Consider the following 21165-nt stretch of genomic DNA (forward strand, 5'->3'; position numbering starts at 1 on the left):
GAAGATTTATCTTAAATAATAGTGAATCTGTCTTGCCTTTCGTGTTTCTCTCCTGTTGAACTTGGCCATATAAACAATCCTTTTGCACTTTCTGTACTTAGATATGTCAGCTTTTAGTTGTTGGTAAGTGCCTGCTCCTGCATGAAAATGAGCCATAATTTCCTAATATACACTTCAATGCTTATTCACAACGACTGGCAATGATTCATTCAAAATTATCTTGTTCTTTTCAGTAGAAATCACACTGCACATACCAATAGTTTTGGAGAACATCCACTTTAGCTGCTAATAAGGCTAGCCCTTCGGCATAGTGCTTTGTGAAGTTTGGGAATAATAATAAATTTACCTCTGTTAAAAGTAAACCCTGAGCTGCTAAAGGTCAAAGCAAGCTGAAAGGCATTTGCAAACACAACAGTTTCATACAGGAGAAACTGACTAAGCACTGCCACTGGCTGACTTCAAGCAATGTATGTTCTGCAACCACACAATAAATAAATAGGCAACCAGAAGGATAGGTGTGGTGGTGGAATGACTGTTTCCAAGTTCTGAGGGGTGATTGACCATGACATCCATATGTGGCTGCCAAATAAGTACATCATTTTTCAAAACATGGCACAAGACTAGCCCTTTGGAAAATGCAAGCTAATCTGGGTTTGGTCTCAGCCATGTGAAGTGTTCTTCATCATGCAGTTACTACCACTGAATTTTATGTATATATATATCTAACACATGCATTCCACATGCCACGCTTCTGCAGTCATATGTTCGTCTTGGGGCAGGACAGGGCCAGCTGTGGTTTAGTATATAAGATCCCTATAACTTACATTGCACTTTTGCACATTGATTTGCTGGCAATTGGCATGGCTGACTGGTGGCGAAGTATAAAGCTGTGCCCTTGGATAGTTCACTCCACACAGGAAGGAAACACACCAAGGTAGAGGGCACCTTCTGCATATGTGTCTAAGGAAGTTTTGGTTATTCCTGCATTTTCAATTTTACCCTAACACAGCACACCATGCAAGTATGCCCTTAGGACCAAAGGCTTAAGTTATTCAATACACTCCATGCACTCCGGAGCATTTGATTAATGAAATAATTATTTCTGGATCATTGCAAAGTATACAGACCTTCTATTGTAACTATGTATTTCTCCAAGGTGACAGATTATATGAAACAATTTGTTAGTGTTATGGTGATAATGGCTGCTTTGCATGAAATATTCCGAAGGGTTGCATAATTTGTGTGAAATTGTCAACAATTTTAGAGGCACTAAACAAAATACTTTTAAGAAATAATGATATTAAACTGGGTTGGCTTCTTTTAAATCTTATGGCATCACATATATTTAAAAAAGATTTTTTACCACAGTGCAACTCAATGGATAATTTTAAACTTGCACATAAGCAATTCATTGGAAATGTATGATGTCATTTGTTACTCTATCAAATATGCTTATTCAAGTAAGAGCTGAACTTGCAGAAAAAGCAAGGGCAAAAGTTTGCTGTTTTAAGGCATGAGTAATCTTAATGCAGGTAAAATGGAAGGAAGGTTTAGAATGGTATTTATGATTCAGCAGACAAGAGCTGGAAATATAAAAGGAGATTAGAACAGTATTGTTTCACTCATCCAAATGGCCTGGTTGACACCCCAGACACTTGTGTAATCACAGAGATATGAGAGTGGTCTTTTATGCAGAATATCTTAAAAAATCTTTAAAAATGTAGTATAAGCATTGACAATTGGGAAACACTGGCCTGCGAGCGCTCCAGTTGGAGAACAGCCTTTACCAAAGGTGTCATGGGCTTTGAAGACACTCAAACTCAGGACGCAAGGGAGAAATGTGCTAGGAGGAAGGCACGCTTGGCAAATCCACACCGTGATCAATTCCCACCCGGAAACCAATGTCCCCACTGTGGAAGAACGTGTGGATCCAGAATTGGCCTCCACAGTCACTTACAGACTCATTGTTAAAACCAAGTTTATGGAAGACAATCTTACTCAGCTATGAGTGATTGCCAAAGAAGAAGAAGAAGATGTAGAATAACACAAACCTAGAAATATAATCTCATGGGGAAGATATCCATTAAATGTAGGCAAAATAATGTTTTGGTTAACCCAAGCTTGCATAGCGGTTGTTCTAACTAACACTGTTTTTGAAGTAGATTTTTATACCTGGATGAGGGAGAGAAGAGAAATGAAAACAAAAAGAGTGAATGGCTAAACTATTGCTCGGGTGGATAGTAGGTTATGAAGGATAATAGACTGCAGAAGCCTAGAGAACATGGGAGTTGATTCAGGACAGCAAATGATGGTTGTGGAATAAGCAATGGGGAAAGATGACTCTCAGGTTGATAGTATAGGTATCAGGCTGTACAGAATTGTCAAGGAATATTTCTCAGCCATTTGTTCCATCTCAAATCATCATTAATTTTTGCTGTATTTTGGGGTTGGGGAATCAGTGGGGAGAGAATTTTCCCCAAGATACCCTGTTCTGAGGTGTGTGTGTGTGTGTTTTAAAAGATGTTAGGACCACCTTACTAACATTACAAAAGATGTAATGACCACCACCACAAATGTTTTGCTTCCCTTGACACACACTTGGACCCTCAAGCCACTTGGACTGCATAATTTCTTCGAACAATGTTTCTTTGCAGAACAGCAAACATGGGCAAATCAGGACCAAAATAATGTTGCTTTCATAGTCTAATTGGTTTTTATCTGAAAGATCTTACAAACTATTATGCCCTGGTGTTCATTGTCTAGCATGAGAAAATGTTTCCTCACTTATCTGACCACCTGCTGCCGTTGCCTGTAATGTTTGCAAGGTGATGCTTTCTGTTTTTCTCCCACACAGAGGAAGTAGTAAGGAGACAAAAGCTCATGGCTTGAATACAATTGTTTGTTCCAATATCAACAAGCACAAAAATACCTCTCAGAATAAACCAGAACATTTTCTTCTTTTCTCCCCAATCCCAAAGCCAACTCCAAATTTTTCTTCCAGAGTTCCATATGTCATTGTGACTCTTCTGCTCAAGAATGAAATTGGAAGCTGCAATTAATGGAAAGGTCAAATTACACTTTTTGAAAACCAATTAATTGCTTCCTCCCCCCAAAAATCATTGCTTTGCATTTTCCAGCAGCTGCAGTCAAACGTTTTTACACATGCTCAGAGTAAGGTTTGGTATCTTTCTTCAACTTTTCTTTCTAACTCCAAAGCAATTTGGATTAGTGCATTTGAATGGAGCTCAGCTGTTTGAAGAATAGCTGAGAGAGGCTGCTTAACTTTTCCCCAGGTTTAGGGAGAGGGTAGTAAAACTGTGACAAATGAGGGATAGGGTATTTGTTAAATTGGACAAAATATGATTAGAAGGGAAGGAAATTCATCAAAGACTAAGAAGTGTGCATAGTTTGTGGACATTCCTTCTCTATAGCATCTTCAAATGGTCCTTGGACTAGGACCATGTTGTTCTTTGGAGATGCATGGAAACGAAGAGAAACCTAATTGAGCTTCATCTGATTCTTTGAAAGTTGGAAGCCACAACCTAGTTTTGCTTGTGGCGAGTGCTGGGCCAATGTAAAAGTGCCACCCTACTGAAAGTGGTTGTTGGTATATTGTTATGGGAAACATTATTGATAATTCACCATTGTAACCCCTAATAGGACTACTGTATTGCATCAAATACTCATACTGTTTGTTTACTAAGAATTAATTGTACAGTGGTACCTCAGGTTACAGACGCTTCAGGTTACAGGCTCTGCTAACCCAGAAATAGTACCTCGGGTTAAGAACTTTGCTTCAGGATGAGAACAGAAATCGCATGCTGGTGGTGCGGCGGCAGTGGGAGGCCCCATTAGCTAAAGTGGTACCTCAGGTTAAGAACAGTTTCAGGTTAAGAACGGACCTCCAGAACGAATCAAGTTCTTAACCAGAGGAACCACTGTACTGTGTATCCAATAAAATGAGTGGTTATGAACATTTTCATAAATGTTCATCTTCCAGTTTGATTTGTTCTGTTGAAATCACTGGGATGTTCTTGCTAATCATATGGCTCAACTTTTCCAGGTTCTAGGTACTATGCACTTGTTGTAAACACATGAATATTTTTGTAATGTTCTGAGGTTTGTGGTGCTGTGAACTTGCCTGTGTGTGGCTTGCATGAGAACCCAAAATGACATGAATCAGTGGAGCTCAGAAGTAACATTATCATTTCTGTAAGACTTCCTCGCCACAGGAAGCGATTCATCCTCTCTCTCTACCAACCATGATGATATTATGAGTTATATCCATTTGTAATGTGAAACTATTCAGCTGTGGCATTTAGAGAGGTAGCATGGTGGTATTTAGGCATTGTCTGGTTTTTAGTAAACTGTCTGAGGTTTGAGGTTTTTACTCTTGCTACCAGCAGCTGAATTCTAAATGTACCAATTTTGCCTTCTTGTTTTTCAGAAAGACAATCTGAAAACCATTCTGTGCTCTTATCCCTTTAGAAAGAAGCCTCTATTTATAATAAAAACAAACAAATTATTATTTCTCTTAGAACATTTACCACATTTAGCACCATCCATCAATGTTCTGCTCTTGTGACATTTCCCTGCATTTAAGTGGAACTTTCACTGGAGCAGCTCTTTTGGACCATGCTCAGAAATGTGCAGTTTTCCTGTTGTTGTTCAGTCGTTCAGTCGTGTCCGACTCTTTGTGACCCCATGGACCAGAGCACGCCAGGCACCCCTATCCTCCACTGCCTCCCGCAGTTTGGCCAAACTCATGCTAGGCAGTTTTCCTATTCTGATGTAATTAGAACTTTTCTGTGATGCTGGGGAAAAACCCAAGACATGACTTAACTTTCATTCTGTGCCTGCACCACAACAGATACCAGATGGCACCCAGGAGAGAAAAAGAACATAATAACCCTCTTCTATTTGTGTGAAGTGACAACATTAAAACTTTAGCACAGCTGGAGAAGCTTTGTGCATGCAAGGCTCCTCTTGGTGTCCACAACCTTTGTGTTTGTGAAGAGAAGGCAGCTGTAATTGTTCTATGGCTGCTATACTGTGGCTTAGGTATGCCAGATAATTCTGATGAAAACAGAAGCAGAAATTTTCAGTGTTCACCTATTTTGCCTTATGTCAGGGACAGAAACCAATCCAGTACTGCTCCCCACCCCCCACCCCTAGCCTGCAAATGAAACTTAATTGATGACTTTTTCTGCATTTAAATTGCATTTACTTTCATGAAAATGAATGGACAGTGAGATGAATAACAGATTGTTTGGTAGAAATTGAAGTGCAGCAGAACAAAAACAACACTGATTGTGATGAAGACAAATCAGAACGAGGGGTGCGCCCGGGCGCCCTGCTCAGTGGGCCAGCAGCGCGGCCCCCGCCTGGCCCCATGCCATGGGCACAGGGGAAAGGATCGAATGGGAATCACTGCCTTCTTACATCCCTGGGCCTGTGGTACTTACGATGATGGCACCTGCTTTGCTTCCACACCCATTCCCAATTCCAGCCATTTATGCAGTAGATGTGGGGAAGAGCATATAACAACATAACAAAGCTGTCCTAGATGTTACGGTGGGACAAATTAAATGCTTGGCTGCCGTGTTCCATGAGACATGTAACATGCAGTTCTAGTTGAACATATAGAATAGGTTGGTTTCTTGTAAGGTTTCTTGTATCACTGCCCTAATGCTGCCTTATCTTCACAGTGTAGTATAATTTTGGCGGATGTTGATTGATTGCTGTTTACCCTCTTGGTTGATTAAGAACTTCCAAAGAACATACTTAATGTGTGCTCTGTGTGTTTTTCTGCATAGTGTACAGTAAACATGTGTTGTACACATGATGACAACATGTCAGAGCTGTGATTGCATAGACTGGGCAGAGTTGTGCAACTTCTGTTGGCTGCAATTTGAGTTCACTCTGAAAATCTTCATCAATCATTCATTTGTAGTTAATTAAGTCAGCTCTTGGAATGATTGTGTTGGAGTCACCAGGGCCAGCTTCATTTCAAGTAAAAGTAATTAAAAGCATCACTTCTGTTTGCATGAGTGAAGATAAGCAACGTGAATTGGTGTAATATATATATATATATGTATATATATTGACTACTATTATCTCTTCTGTTCTAGGTATTATGTGTCATTGTGCTAACAACAATCCTAGGATGTATATTTGGGCTGAAACCTAGCTGTACAAGAGATGGTAAGTAATGAAGAATGCTAATATAAGTAGCTGAGTTTCTTTAGATATAAAAGGTTCACCTTGCATTCATTAGGTACACAGCATCCACTATTGGTTCTGCCCATTTTTCCATTTATGAATCTTTCTATTTGTCATAAAATTTCTGTAACAATCTTGTCATAATACAAAATATGAATTCAAATGATAAAGTTTTTATTAGGCCTGTCACCCAGTTAAGGAAATCTTAGTTAATTAAATGAGGGATTCAATCAGATAGGTGCACTTGCAGGAACGAGTACAATGAGTCCTGCTGGAGCAATTAGGCTTCCCCCCCTTGCTCTGTGCCCCCAAATTGGCTTGGGGGGTTGTGAGAAACCCCAGAACCACACAGAGGTAGGGGAGGAGAGCTTGTTCCATCGGGCAAGCAGAAATGCTTGCATTTATGGAGCAATCATAATTGCATGACATTAAAATCCACTCAAAGGCAAGTGAAAGTCAGACTGCCATCCTATACAGTCCCTTTCCATAAAGCCCATGTACAGTGACTAATACATTGTGTTTATATCTGTGGTTCTCATGTTGGTTATGTTTCACGCAAAGGCTTCCACATTGTTTTGCCAATGGTACACTTAACATACTGCAGAAAAGGCAAACACACCAAACTTGCATTATATGCTAAATGATCCATTTGAGGAATTGCATGGGTAGAAATATTTATGTGTGTCACATGAAGGAGACTTTATAGTCAGCAGATTTAACAATTTTCCTACTTCTAGGCCAGTGCAGAGCCCAGTGACATCATTTGAGCTCTGCTTTCAGTTGTGGGTAGGGCTGAGGTTACCATGAAATGGATTACTTTTATCACTATCACTGCTGGAAATGGCATATTTTCTTGCTTCTGCACAGATCCATTGGGCTAAGTTTTCTGGCGAGGAAGAAAAACTATAAAGGGGCTAATCGAAATAACAGTATTGCTGCACAATCTCTATTGATTGCAGTGGAAGGTTGTTGGCTCCTGTCTGCCCCTCTTATATTTCTTCACAGATTGCTCAGCATCCATGTTCAATTCCCACAGTACTTTTTGTTAGACTAAGAATTAGTGAAGGGGATCTATTTTTTTCTTGCAAATTTACTCCTGGGCCCATGATGAAATGTTAATTAATGTAGTATCAATGTCCAATTGCTAACATCAAGTAAATATGAAACATTTCAGTCAAAACCTGCAAAGGCCGTTGCTATGAGAGAACATTTGGAAGTTGCCGCTGCGACAAAGAATGTGTTAAACTTGGAAACTGCTGTTTAGATTTCCAAGAAGCCTGTATAGAACCGGGTAAGCATCACTTTTTTTTGTATAAAATTTGTTCCCATTCTTGAAGCAGCTTAGCATGTGGGTGAGCTGGGAGACACGAACCAGCTGCTGCCCTGTTAAGGCTGTCCCATTGCCATTTCAAACCACCATAGTCTGATTAAAACCCTCTGGATTTTTCCTAAACAAAATGCTGCTTCTAAGACTACAGGGGTTATTGATGGTGTTCCATGAAAGTGCTTAGACATTTTAGAAAATGACAGAGTCTTCTGCAGGCAAAACAACTCAATTACTGTATACACGGACCAGGTCAGATGTCCCTGTATTGCAGGTCCCTGCAGAATATCTAAAGATTAGTGGGAGAGGGAATGGACTGGAAGGTAGGAGCAGTAGATGGGGAAGAAAGTTGTGCTGAGTTCTCTCTCCTGCCTATTGCTTTCCCCCTTAAGTCCTCTCCTCTGAGCTATTTCTCACCACCTGTGGTTCCCATATATGTTTTTCAAATGGCTGGGCAGGAAAGTGCACCTGAACAGCTTCTGCTTTCTCCCTTCAAATCATGGCTCCCCACTGCCAGGTCATCTGATGTTTCCAGAAGTTTGCCATCCAATGCCTAGCTTGGCCCTAATATTTGACTCACAGAAAACACTATACAGCCCTGTTTAAGAACTATTCAGTTTATGAACTCTGCAAAACTGGTAGTAGTGTCCCGGTTTGCAAACTTTACCTCAAGTCTAAGAACGGAATCCAAATGTTGGAAGGGCATTGGCGGCGGGAGGCCTCATTAGGGAAAGTGCGCCTCGGTTTGAGAATGGTTTCGGTTTAAGAACGCACTTCCGGAATGGATTAAGTTTGTAAACCGAGGTACCACTGTATCCTATTAATGTCATGCCTTCTTCCCACCATGATAACCTATGGGTTTCACCTATCAGTTCTGTGAAAGTCAGTGGGGATGCATGAAAACTAATACAAATTTAATGTGTTTTGTTTTGTTTTTTACTGATAATTCAGACTGATGCCAGATCAGCAAGGTGTAGTGCTTTTGTTCTCAGCATGAATAGGAAGTTGTATCCTGACTTGAAAGGGAGCTAAACCATAAAGACAGTTTAACATGTTTTTCTGTCATGTTTCAGGAATTTAGAATTGTATGGATATCAGGCCTGGCATAGGAAAGACCAAAGCCACAATGATTTTGCTGTTCCAGAGCTCCTCTTTATTTGTTTCTTTTTCTTTTGAAGCAGCACTGTGCTAATCCAGGAATTACAGTGATGCAATGCCAGGGTCGTTGTGGAGAACTAAAATGGCAGCACCTGGCACTCCTCTGCAGGAGTCACCTGCACCATTCTGGGACTCTTGGTGCCTTTAGGTTTTTCTCCTTCTTGGTGCTCCATTGAGTGCTGGGAACAAGTAAAAGAAGTAAGGCTCCGGGGAGCCTAGAGTAGTGCAAAGAGTAGTGCTACTCTGTTGAATGCTTCCACTGTAGCTGCTTGCGCACTCAAAGTAACATGGGTCGTTGTACTGCACAGTTGCTTCCTGCAGATAGTTCTGCCACCCCCATCTTCCCCAGAGGAATGCAGGCAGTGGCTCTTCTAAGCTGCAAGGTGGATAGGAAAAGAGGAAGCATCTTCTGGGCAAGGAGTGGAGAAGATGGTGACTGGGGAGGAGCTGCCGTCTGTGCTACTGTGAGCTGCCTGGGCTGGCAATGGAAGAAAAGCATGGTTGCCTATACTACTCTGGGTTCCGCAGCCCCTTATTGTTTTCTTTCTTTCCTGATAGTCAGTGAAGGGCTGGAAGTCAAATGAAAGCAAATTAAACAGGCTGCAGGATTGAGAATAGCACAGAAGGTGGCAATCTTCTTTTGGTGTTGGTTGCCCACCCATGGTAGCAGAAGTGGTGGCTCCTGTTACTTTGTACCCAGGCCCCCACCTGCTAGTTAAGGTTGCTATAGGGATTGGGGGGGGATCATGGACATGGAGGATTCCATAGGGGGCATCTTGCCAACAACCCCCAAACCTGGAGTTAGACATATGGAGAAGTTATTAAAATGGCTAGCTTTTATAAAGGCAGTGCCAATAAAGTGCCAGTAAAGAAACGGCGGCTCCTTTGATTTGTAGCCATATAATTGCATTCAGATATCCTTGTACACAATATCCAGTTCAGCCATATTTAACTAAAAGCGGGGCTGGTTCCATGCATTTGCAGCTCATATATGGAACTGTACCAAATTTCGGTGTGGGGAGAAGAACCGGCCAGAGTACCTCTGCTCCTGTTCAGAAGACTGTGTGAAAAACAACAACTGCTGTGCCAATTATTACTCAGTGTGCGAAGGTAAAATGTTATGTTTGTTTTATCACTGACTGGTTAAAAGCTGTGAAAGGTCTGGGCTATTTGCTCTACTTGGTCAAGGTGCTGATAGCTGCTTTGATTTGAAAAATCTAAGGAAACCTATCCTTGACTGAGATCCAAAGAGCTACTGTAGCCATACCTGGAGTTGTCAAGCACATAGACGCTTTATGAGGGGAAACAACAACAACTATTATGTCAAGTAGTCTGTAATTGAAAAACAATAAGTAAGTGTGGCAGATTATGTCCAGTATTCAGGAGATTCAGGCAGGCTCCATTGGGAGTCTATTTTGGTTCTTCCTGGTCTAGGGCTGCCACAGACTCCACATCAGCATTCTGGCAAACTTACAAATTGCCCAAAGGATTTGGACCTATTCTGTTGGGTTTTGTCTTCTCTCCTTCAAAAATGGGTTTGCTGTTTGGCATTGGAGGATGCCGCCCAAGAATCACAATCCCACCAGTTAAATGCAGCTGAAGAATCCTTTTAATCTTGACTCCCCCCCCCCCCCCCGCAAGGACCAGGCTAGATGTAATGGGGCCAACCAAATAATTTTTCACTCACAGGTCTTCACCATTCACATATAGAACAGGGAGTTCTGATGAAGTATTTGATTTTCACCTCAAATGCGGAGCATGGGTGGTGGCGGGTGAACTTTCCACCATCCCTATCCTTCTGTCATGTGTTTCATTGTTTCAGCCACTTTTCATGGTCTGACTCACCAGCAGTAGCCGCATTGGGCTAAGAGAAAAATAGCTTGAGCAGCAGAGTTTGAAGGTGGAGCATGGGAATGGGCATAAGTCCCAAGACTGCTCCTATAGCTGCCAATAATAATAATAATAATAATAAGGGAAGCAGCAGCCATCAGGCCAGCTCTGCTGAAATAAACACTTTGAATATTACAGCTTTTTATCTTGGGGGGGGGGAAGAAATGCTGTCAATATTCAAAATGACCTTTTCTTAATTGCTGCTATTATAAGTATTTATGGTTGAGATACAAGATGTACCTTAGGTGTACACTCCCACTTGATTATTATTTTTGTTTTAAAACTTTTTTTAAAAAAAGAACTGCGGATCCCATTATATATCTTAAATTGCTTTAAATTCCTTTGGGGGGCACTTTTTATGGGGTATGGGGACAGCTTAAGTAGCAGATGGGACACCACCACTTCTTCTGACCTCCAGTTGAGCACATCTCTGCCACTTACTGGGAGACAGAGAGGGAGACAGTGGTGAGGTCAGTGCAGTACAAACACACCCGCAGAACCAATATGACATTCCTGCTGGCCTTAACCTCAAGATAAGCAGCAGCAATGTGATGGACCAGAGGGTAGGTGAGTGGGGGGAGGGCAACATACCATATGCGACTGGCAGCTTCTTCAAGAAACAGAAACCCCAATCCCACAGTTCTTTGGCTCCCAACCTATATCTTAGAATGAGTTCCTAGAAGTTGTACTCCTACTTTTTTATTTATTTAAAAGAATGCATTAAATGACCATGTTGATGGATTTCAATTTCAGGAAATGCATTGCTTTTAACTTCCCATACTTTCATATCAAGTCAGTTTTTCCCTTTCAAATAATAGAATGCTACTAGTGCTACTAACAATTGAGTAATATACTGATATTCTTCTTTTTGAAAATAAGGAAGGATAAGCTGGCTTGAAGAAAAATGTGAGGACTTAAATGAACCCCAGTGCCCAGAAGGGTAAGAATCTGTATATCTTTTGCATCTTTCTGAAAAAGAGAGGATGCTGTGGCACTGTAAATCTTTCTGTAGTGGTTGTGCAGCAACATCTGAAGGTGTCACATGCTCCCATCCCAGCCATCCTTCCTGACATAAGTTTCTCTCTTCATACATATTACCCTTGGCATTGGCTCCCTGCCCATTTCCTGGCCCAGATTCATGCTCGTTGAGGCTGATGGGAGTTGAACAGCCATTAATGAACAGCCACCTATGCTTTAAACCATTCTTCCAGACTGATCCATTTCCAATTTTCCATAAATTTTTAATGAGAATATAAGGATTGAGCTGTTCATCATAAGGCTTGGCCCAGATTGGTTGTATTCAGACTTTTTGTGCTCCAACTAGAATTAGTCATTGCTCCCACAAGCATCAACACAAATGTTAGTGGGAGAGACCCAGCTGAAGTTAAACACATTAATCCCATGGATTCCGGCTGGATTTATAGTACGGCAAGTCTCACTTTGTTCAAGGGGACTTATTCCCAAGTACTGTAAGTGCATATAGGATTGTTGCCTGAATATATATAACTTGGACTGGATCTCACCCACTGAAAATCAAAAGAGCAGCTCAAGAAGGAAACAGTATCACATTTGGAGGTGTTTTGCCCTGCTCGGCATATGATATGGGCTACAGTATAACCAGTTTAAATAAATAAAATAAATATTCAACAAATTCCCATCCCGCTCTTCATCCCAAATGAGCCCAGGGTGGCAAACATAAAAAAGTCAAAACAATACAATTTAAAGCAAAACAAAATATATTTAAAACAATTTAAACACCAACTGAAACATTTCAAAACAATTTTTAAAATATATAAAAAACATTTAAAAACATTTATAATATCTGAGAACATTTAAAAGCAATCGCATACCCTCACAGTTGCTAATTTTCAAAGTTGCTATGGCCAGTGTTTTTCAGCCATCAAATGTATTTCCTGGAGTGTATCTCCTATTTACAAGTCTGGTGGCAGGTGCATGCATGTTCTCAGTGACAGCAGCTAACCCAAGTCCACTCAGTGTGAGAAAACTCATTATCATCTTGTAGAGCAAGGTAGTGCAATTTGATAAGACCTGACTGGAGTTTTGCTTTGCCTCTTTTTGTGGAATGGAGAATCCTGGTGTTTTGTCTGGATGCATTCTCAGTGTTTGTGAACATTGTAAACAAGGCAAAGCTATCAATCTTTTTGGACGTAACAGTCACTTATATGAGGCAAACTGATTGACATACGACCAAAGGGAAACAGTTTGGATGAGTAGCGTACTATATTTAACTTGAGGTTTTTCTTGCCAATGCCAAACCAGAAGACAATTTGCAAAAAGAAACAAGTTACTTCCCAACCTGTTATTTTAAATTGGCTAGACATTTCATTCAGTTAAAAAATTGGCACTAAGCATTGATTTGAAGCTGTTACGCTGCCTGAGGAATATAACTTAAAAAGATTTCATAGAAAGATATATATATATATTTAGTAAACTAACACTTCAAGCTTAGCCATTTTTCTCAGAAGTCCTACTAATTTCAGTGGAACATTAAAAGAACCCTGCTGATCAGACCAAAGGACCATCTCGTCCAGCCTCCTTTTCTCCCAATGGCCAACCAGGTATCTCTGGGTTGTCCATAAGCAGGACATAAGCCCAGTACCCCCTTCCCATTTGTGATTCCCAGCAGCTAGTATTCAAGACACTCCACTTCTGGCACCATAGCCATCATGGCTAGTAGCCATTGATGAATGTTACTTCCCACCAAATGTGCTTCAGAGAGCAGCCTTACCATGATAAAAATCTGCTGCTTTTTAAATGTTTCGTCGACTATAAAATTAACTCTAGTATGGAACAAAGAGCATGTGCATGGAGGTGCTATCCAACCTGCAAAAGAGAAAAGGAATGATGGCTAAAAACTAAACAGAAGACAATCAGCTGCCTGCTGAAAAGTAAATGCACAACATTCTTATAGAAATATGAGAATTCTGGGTACTTAACCCCAATCCCAAGGATATTCTCTCAGCCTTTGTATTTTAGGCCTCCCCCCCTTTTTGAGATGGCAGGTTTAGATCAGATTTGGTGAAGCTCAGATGATACAACCGCTCATAAGAAAAGTACTGAACTCCTTTCACACTTTCTTCAGAAAACATTGGTACATTTCCTCACTACATTTGACTTAGAGATGTTGATCATCAAGCCAAATCTACTGCTAGCAGATAACCTGCCTGAAGCATTTCCATCTTATTCAATACTCGTCTCCATTAGAGGGTACTTTGGGATATAGTTAATACCTAGGTAAACTTAAAAGATCACCCAGCTATTTTCGTTAAATCTATCAAGTCCATCAAAACTAATGCAATCTCTCATTTTTGGATCCTGTTCTTACAGATCCCCAGTGATCGAGATTATTTTAATTAATTAGCTGAACCGGTGCCCAACCAGTTCCACAGGTTTTCCAGACATTCTTCCTAAATCTTTAAGGCTCCAGTCTGAGCTCATTACAGCATGTCTTATATAAACATCAAGTGATTGCCATTCTCTTTAATGACAACCCTTTAGGAATGCCATTTCGCATCACCAATCCTCACTGTCACCCCCAACAATGTGATTGCATTGTAATATTAAGGTTTTACAGGGACTGATTTCTGTATGAATGTATTTTTTTACTAGTTAGTACTTGCACTATTTATTACTTCTAATGATAACCCTAGTTTAAATTACATGCTTTTACATATCATTTCCAGTGCATTATATGATACTTGGATATATTTATTAAATTATAATTAACAATATGTTATTGTTCTATATTTATTTGACTTCTGTACCTTGTGGGTACCATTCTTTCTAAAATATGGAAACTAACTTTATGAAACAAATAAATTGAAAGGACTCATTGTAGTTACCAAGGACATACGGTAAATGAACTTTCCAGCATATTTATTGCACTAGAGTTGCCTTTGGCTAGGCCCACCAAATCAGTATACAATCAGCAGCACAGAAACGGCACACACAAATCTACTACACCATTCAGTGGTGCGCCGTTTCTGTGCTGCTGATTGTATACTGATTTACCAGGAGTATTGGCAGCATAGGCTTATTTTTTCAGCTTTTGGCTAGGCCCACGGCAACAGTTTTTGCAGCCCCTTATGCAGCATATGTCATTATGCTCCTTGCTACATGTTCAGTGCTCTTTTGTCTAGATCAGGGGTCAGCAAACTTTTTCAGCAGGGGGCCGGTCCACTTTCCCTCAGACCTTGTGGGGGGCTGGACTATATTTTGAAAAACAGAACAAAAAAGAATTCCTATGCCCCACAAATAACCCAGAGATGCATGTTAAATAAAAGGACACATTCTACTCATGTAAAAACACTCTTAATTCCTGGACCGTCCGCGGGCTGGATTTATTAGGTGATTGGGTCGGATCCGGCCCCTGGGCCTTAGTTTGCCTACCCATGGTCTAGATGTCCAGTCTTTTCACATAATGAAAAAGGGTTTGGGTGTAGATCTTGAATTTATCTAAATGAGTGGCTTTTAAAAAATTAGAATTGGTGAGATTGGTGCCTGTTAACTCTATTCAGGTATCAAACAAATTGTGGAGCAGGTGACTGGGGGCTGCTGGCTCCTGCCCTCACCTTTGCGCCTCTGCTGGCCTTTCAAAGGATCCTGGGTCACAGGGAAGCATAAGCATACAGAGTGGCTCCCCTCTTCAGACTTTCCCTTCAATCTGTGGACAGCAGGGACATGATGGCATGTATAGGGTCATTGGGTGTGGTCCCGCTCTCTTCTTTATGAGCACATGGGGGGAGAGCACCCGAAGGGGCATAAAGAGTACTTGGAGAAAGAGTGAACAACTAATAAATTCTTGCTTTTAACTGTCTCGTTTCTAATTGCTCAGGTTTTCAAAACCTCCACTGTTGTTGTTTTCCTTGGATGGATTCAGAGCTGAGTATTTGCACACATGGGGTAGACTTCTTCCTGTTATTAACAAATTACGTGAGTAGCTTCTCTGTCTGAGCCACAGCATGTTGATCTATTAAGAATGTAATAATAAATCCAAACAGTACTTTCCCCTTGAACGTGTTGTCTGCTCTCATGAGCTTCTCACACTTCCCGTAAACTCATTTTGACCCAAATGAGGGTGGCAGTTTTATAGCTGCTGATGAGTCAAAAGACAAGAGAGACTTTGATGAAGCCAAGCCTGGATTCTATGAAGGGCAGGCATGATTAGACAACTGTTAACTGTGGCTGGACAGTGATCATTTTGAAAGTGACCACAGTCCAAAACATGGAAAAATTTGGTGAGACAAGACTCTTGGACTCTTGAGGAGTTAGTATTGGGGATGAGGGCAGAAGAATGTTAAAAATAGAATATAGTCAGCAAGAATTTCAGTTGACTTGATTTAAAAGAAAAGAAAAGAAAAGAAAGCAGCAACTCACACAACAAAGGCCCAACACATGGTTTATTTATTTGAATATCAAGCTGGGGGAGTTGGGGCGGGGGAGAGAGACAAGACAATCCCTGCTTTTCCCTCTAGCCCCCTGTACCTCCTGTAAATCTGCTCTAGAAGGATGGCTGGGAATCTCCAGAATATAAAGGAGGTAGCAAGAGGGGAAGAGGAATTGGTGGAAACCACTGCCATCCCTGACCTCCAGCAGGGGCTTCTGCCAGATTGAAGTGAGCCAAACAAGTCTATTTTAAAGCTGTTATAGTTAAAGCCTATGATTTTAGTCCAGAAAGTCCTGTATGTAAACAGAAAGCAGTTCTGCTCACCTAAATTGTTCCTCTTGACTTCTCTTCCTGTCCCCCTCTATCTGTACACCCTGCTTTAGTGCCTGTGTCCTGTCTCATCAGGAACAGTGGGTGTTTTTGTTTTGCGGGGTGTGTGTGTGTGTTATAGAGAGTTGCAGTGGGGAGATGGAAAGCCCCATTGTGCGTGAAAGCTCCATTGCACCAGTATACTTGCGCTTGCATATCTCTAGATCAAATCCATTATGCATACTGGTGTGTAGCACTGCAAGAGCAAAGTCTATGCTGTGGTATGCAGCATACTAAGAAAACAATGGAGCATTGATTGACTATATAAAAATTCAGGGGGCAGAATTAGCCTGTAACTTAGCAACATAGTAATTCCGTGGCAGTGCTTTGTTTAAATGTTTAGATATCTAAAAAGCTGTAAAGAGAGTGAGAGACAAGTGCTTAGTGGACATGTTTTGGCAACAGCACAGTATTTCTAATTTTAAAATAATGTAAGCATTTATTTTGAGTTAGCTTGCTAATCAGAACAGGGAACAGGTACTAACACATGCACACAAACCAGTTTCTAGAACAACTTTCTTTTGCTGTGTTTATTAGCTACAGCTGTCACATAAACACAGGCTAAATTCGTTTGGAAGGTGACATGGCATAGCATTGGTCTAAAGCAAAAGTAGTCAGTGTGGTGCCCTCCAGACTCCTGTCATCCCTAACCATGGACTATGCTGCCTAAGGCTGATGGGAGTTGGGAGTCCCATAACACCATGTTGGCCACAATGTTCTGAACCTTTGAGCCTGTAGCCTCCTATCATTCTGAGACACAGGGGATGTTGGATACTTTAATTTTGAGATGATTACCAAATATTTTCCGTGAGTTGACTTAAAGAAGCAAAATGTTTGCATCTCTAGTTTCTGAAAATCTTGTTTATTTGAATATAAGGAATGACCTTGTGGATTTGCCTAGGAGGGTCAGCTGGACTTCTTTCAGATCTTACCTAATGCTTCCTCATCCTGCTTAATAGTAGTGGGTGGTAGGGTAGCAGTGCTTACCTGAAGGGAGAATGGGAGGTGCAAGGCTGCAGCGAGGCCAACACAGTGCAAACACACCAGCAGGAGCTGGTGGCATTGATTCCTCTGCTGGAAGGTCAGGCAAGTGCCTTCACCCTGCTCTGCCATCCACTACTGCTCCTTAACCTGAAAAGCCCATAGTGTGAAAAGAGGATGAGGGGTGAAGGAATAAGGTCATGGGGCCTAATAAAAGCCCAGAAGGACTCCTATCAACGTACCTTTCACTTGACCATCATTATCCATTTCAGAGTGGTAATGAATGGCATGTTACTTTAAGAAATGAGAAGAGAATGTGTTTATGGTAGTATAAGCTCTGGAGATTATTTGTTTTCTTTTTAAGTTAGCACTAGAAACCAAAGACCAGAGAAATCCATGGATGTCTTTTCAGCTGTCTCTGGAGATTTCTAAAGATTTAGTTTATTGCTCCAGGAATGTATGGTGGTCATAAACTGAAAACCACAAGGAGCAGGACTCCAAAGTGGAAAACTGTTAGCGTCACAAGTTCCTATGTTATGTTTACTCTGTTCATGTTTATGAGGGTCAGTTGACGCATGCATATTGCTATGTGGTAGTGATTTGCTATATGGCAAGAAATTGCTATACGGTAGTGGTTGTCTGGGTTGTCCCCCAGACAGTTTACGTGAATACAGTTGCCACTCGCTGTCACTGCAGGGCAGTTGTGCTCCAACCAGCTACCAATCCGTCAATGCAGCTGGGGAAATGGCCTTCGGTGCAATTGACAAATGTCAATTTTGTCATATTCTTATAGCACTTTGTAAGTATGAAAAAATATATTATCTGTCAATGTGGCATTGTTAGACAATTCTAATTTTATTTTGCTTCCTACAAAAGGAAAATGTGGAACATACGCTCATGGCATGAGACCAGTGTATCCATCAAAAACATTTCCCAATCATTACAGCATTGTCACGGTAAGAGCATCTTGGGATTCCTACACACACACACACACACACACACACACACACACACACATCCTATGGAGGAAGAAAGTGGATTTAATTCTATTTCATTTTCAGTTCATATCATTAATAAGAGAGCTGTAGTTATGCAAAATTGTACAATACTGCAGTCAGCACGTTTTAAGAAAATTTTGGCTCTCAAGTTCCATTGCTTGTTAATAGTGTAAGGATTCTTGTGGGAAACAGAAGGACAATTGCAGAAAATGCATAATGCAAATGTGTACCTGTGAAATGCCTAGATGCTAATACCAAGGAGGCAGCACCAGTTCAGAGAAGTGGGCAGGGGCGGAGGAGGAAGGAATTAGTTGCTTGCCTAAGGCAGAGCTTTCATGTTGCTTTGTGCATGGTAGCTGAGAGAGACTAAAAGCGTTAGTTAATGAATCTTGTTATCCTTTTGCTAATAACTAGCCATTCTCACAGTCTCAGGAAGTGCTTGGTGACTGCTTCCCTCAAATTCAGATTCCTCAGTTGATGCCATTTCTTAAGTAAAACATTAGATCAGTGTCCTGAAAAAAGCAAATTAAGCCTTGTTATCATCTTTTTATCACCTGGGTACTAGCAGTTATCCCTAAGTAAGACTATAAATCCCAAGCCTGAACACCTGCATGTTGAGAGCAGGGGCAGCAGGGAATTGGAGTCTTAACAACATCTTAGAATCACCATTTTGACTACCTTTTAGAGACTCATAACCACTTAGGGTGCCTTGTGACTTGTCAGTACTTTGTGGAAGTGATTCAGTCACATACCAGAGCTTTATATTTGCACAATTAAAGTGGATTATAGTGCTCTGTAATTCTACTGCAATGAATCCACTTAAAAACAACCACAGATTTTGTGGTTTGGAAAGTGATGGGGTGAATAAATGATTAACAGGAAGGTGTGTAAGCCCCCTCCCAAGCAAATTAGGAGGAATGCAGGATGAATGTTCATTTCCATATAACTGCCCATAAACAAAACAGCTCAAATGCTCAATAGCGACTGGACATAGCTAACCACCATCTAAGTTTCATGCAAGCAAATCAGGATGAACATTCATTCTAAGGGCTGGAGGAGCCCTTAGACGAAATCTTGTGAAGCAAAACACTATGTTTTGAAAAGAGTAACCCTTTAACATTATTAAAAAATTCCGTCCAGTAGCACCTTAGAGACCAACTAAGTTTGTTATTGGTATGAGCTTTCATGTGCATGCACACTTCTTCAGATACCTTTAACATTATACATTTGTGTAATGTGATATCTTCTGACTAGTTTTTTTCAAGTATATTTTAACCTTTCGTTTGCCAAAAACTCAGTGACTTAAAAATATGAAAGCAGTCCATCCCTTTTCGTATCCTCTCCCCACCCCTTGAGTCCATGATGCTAATTGAGATACCATTCCCATCCCAGCATTTCTTTACCCCTCTTCTTGTTCTGTCTCTCTTGACTTTCAAATTAATACTGCCTCTTCGTTTATATTCCCACACTCGTTAAGAGGTGTGTCCTACTAATCTGTTGTCCCGTGTGAATGGAGAGTGTGCCCTACAAGCACCCCAAACTCTGGTGGGGCTGTAGATTATAGGGAGAGATTGGTAAAGATAATGCAATATGTCCCCTCAGCTCAAGGGAGTCAAGTTGGTTGGACTTGCAAGTGTTATTGCTCAAATACAGTACCTTGTCCCCAGATGGTTGGAAGCAGAAGCAATGTTGATACATATGCAATCTTAATTTTCAGGGCTTATACCCAGAATCCCATGGTCTAGTGGATAACAAAATGTATGACCCAAAGAGAAATGCTATCTTCACTCTCAGAAATGCAGAGAAGTTTGATCCACGGTGGTACCAAGGACAGCCAGTAAGTGCTAATTATATTATATTTTACTTATTTTATATCCTTCCTGCCAAAAGTTATATGCTAATATATTATATAATATATGCTAACAACCCATGAAAGAAATGAAAATGTAAGTATCTTTTGCTTTTCTTTTTATCTTTTATTTTTTTTAAAAAGGAACCTATTCTAACTGAATATGTATTTATACTATTGCTATATTTATATAGCGTCATCAGTGTGCATGGCACTTTTCAGAGCACAGGAGGACAGGTCCCTGCCGCCAAGGAGCTTACAGTCTGAAATTCAGGGCAAGAGAAACAGACAAAAGAGATGGGGGAGGGAACTGAAGTCAGGATTGAACTATCCAGTTATTTTAATTACACATATTTTGTATTGATTACAATCAATCTTTGGGACTGTGGTTGCAGGTGGGTTTGAAGGAAATTAAGGAAGGTGTTTGCATAGAGGTGCCTTGCGAAGCAGTTCCAGACAGACAGCAAAGCAGTGAGGGCAGAATCGATCCAGGGAACAGGTGATGGAACTGGATAACTGACTGTCAACAGGGAAGGATATGTCAGGATAGAACAGTAAAGGTATAGGAGACCAATGCCATGGAGGGTTTGAAGTTAAAGACTAGAAGCTTATTGATTCCTCATTGGTGCAGCTGTTTCAGTTTCACATGCTTAAGCTTAGTTAGAGGCTGTGTACACAGTCCTGTTTATTCTGTGGTCAGTGCATTCCCACTGCTGCTTTGGCAAGTGGTGTAGAAAGGACGTTAGCTGCAATCCATTAGGTCCATTAATTTCAGTGGGTCTACTCTGAGTCAAACTTAGTTGAATACCACTCCATCTCTATCCTGTTGTTTATCATAACAGACAGCCTTTTTTGATATGGTTCCCACACACCCACACATCAATTGATCCGATTTGAGAGAAAGAACAATTTAGCCGTAGGCTCCATTAGAGAAGAGCATAGGAACTAGAGAGTTGAGCCAACAGTT

General features: G+C 40.8%; 1 protein-coding gene across 1 annotated transcript in view; it reads left to right on the forward strand.

Annotated features, from left to right (window-relative positions):
• The window catches only part of ENPP1 (ectonucleotide pyrophosphatase/phosphodiesterase 1), a 46095-nt gene that overhangs the window by 7236 nt on the left and 17694 nt on the right, over positions 1-21165 (forward strand). Inside the window, exons 2-8 of the mRNA XM_033143791.1 lie at positions 6132-6204; positions 7397-7513; positions 9689-9814; positions 11474-11534; positions 15450-15547; positions 18228-18307; positions 20067-20186. Coding sequence (XP_032999682.1) covers positions 6132-6204; positions 7397-7513; positions 9689-9814; positions 11474-11534; positions 15450-15547; positions 18228-18307; positions 20067-20186 — 675 coding nt within the window. The remainder of the gene's footprint in view (positions 1-6131; positions 6205-7396; positions 7514-9688; positions 9815-11473; positions 11535-15449; positions 15548-18227; positions 18308-20066; positions 20187-21165) is intronic.

The sequence above is a fragment of the Lacerta agilis genome, chromosome 3 (assembly GCF_009819535.1).
Source record: "Lacerta agilis isolate rLacAgi1 chromosome 3, rLacAgi1.pri, whole genome shotgun sequence".
Taxonomy (NCBI): Eukaryota; Metazoa; Chordata; class Lepidosauria; order Squamata; family Lacertidae; genus Lacerta; species Lacerta agilis.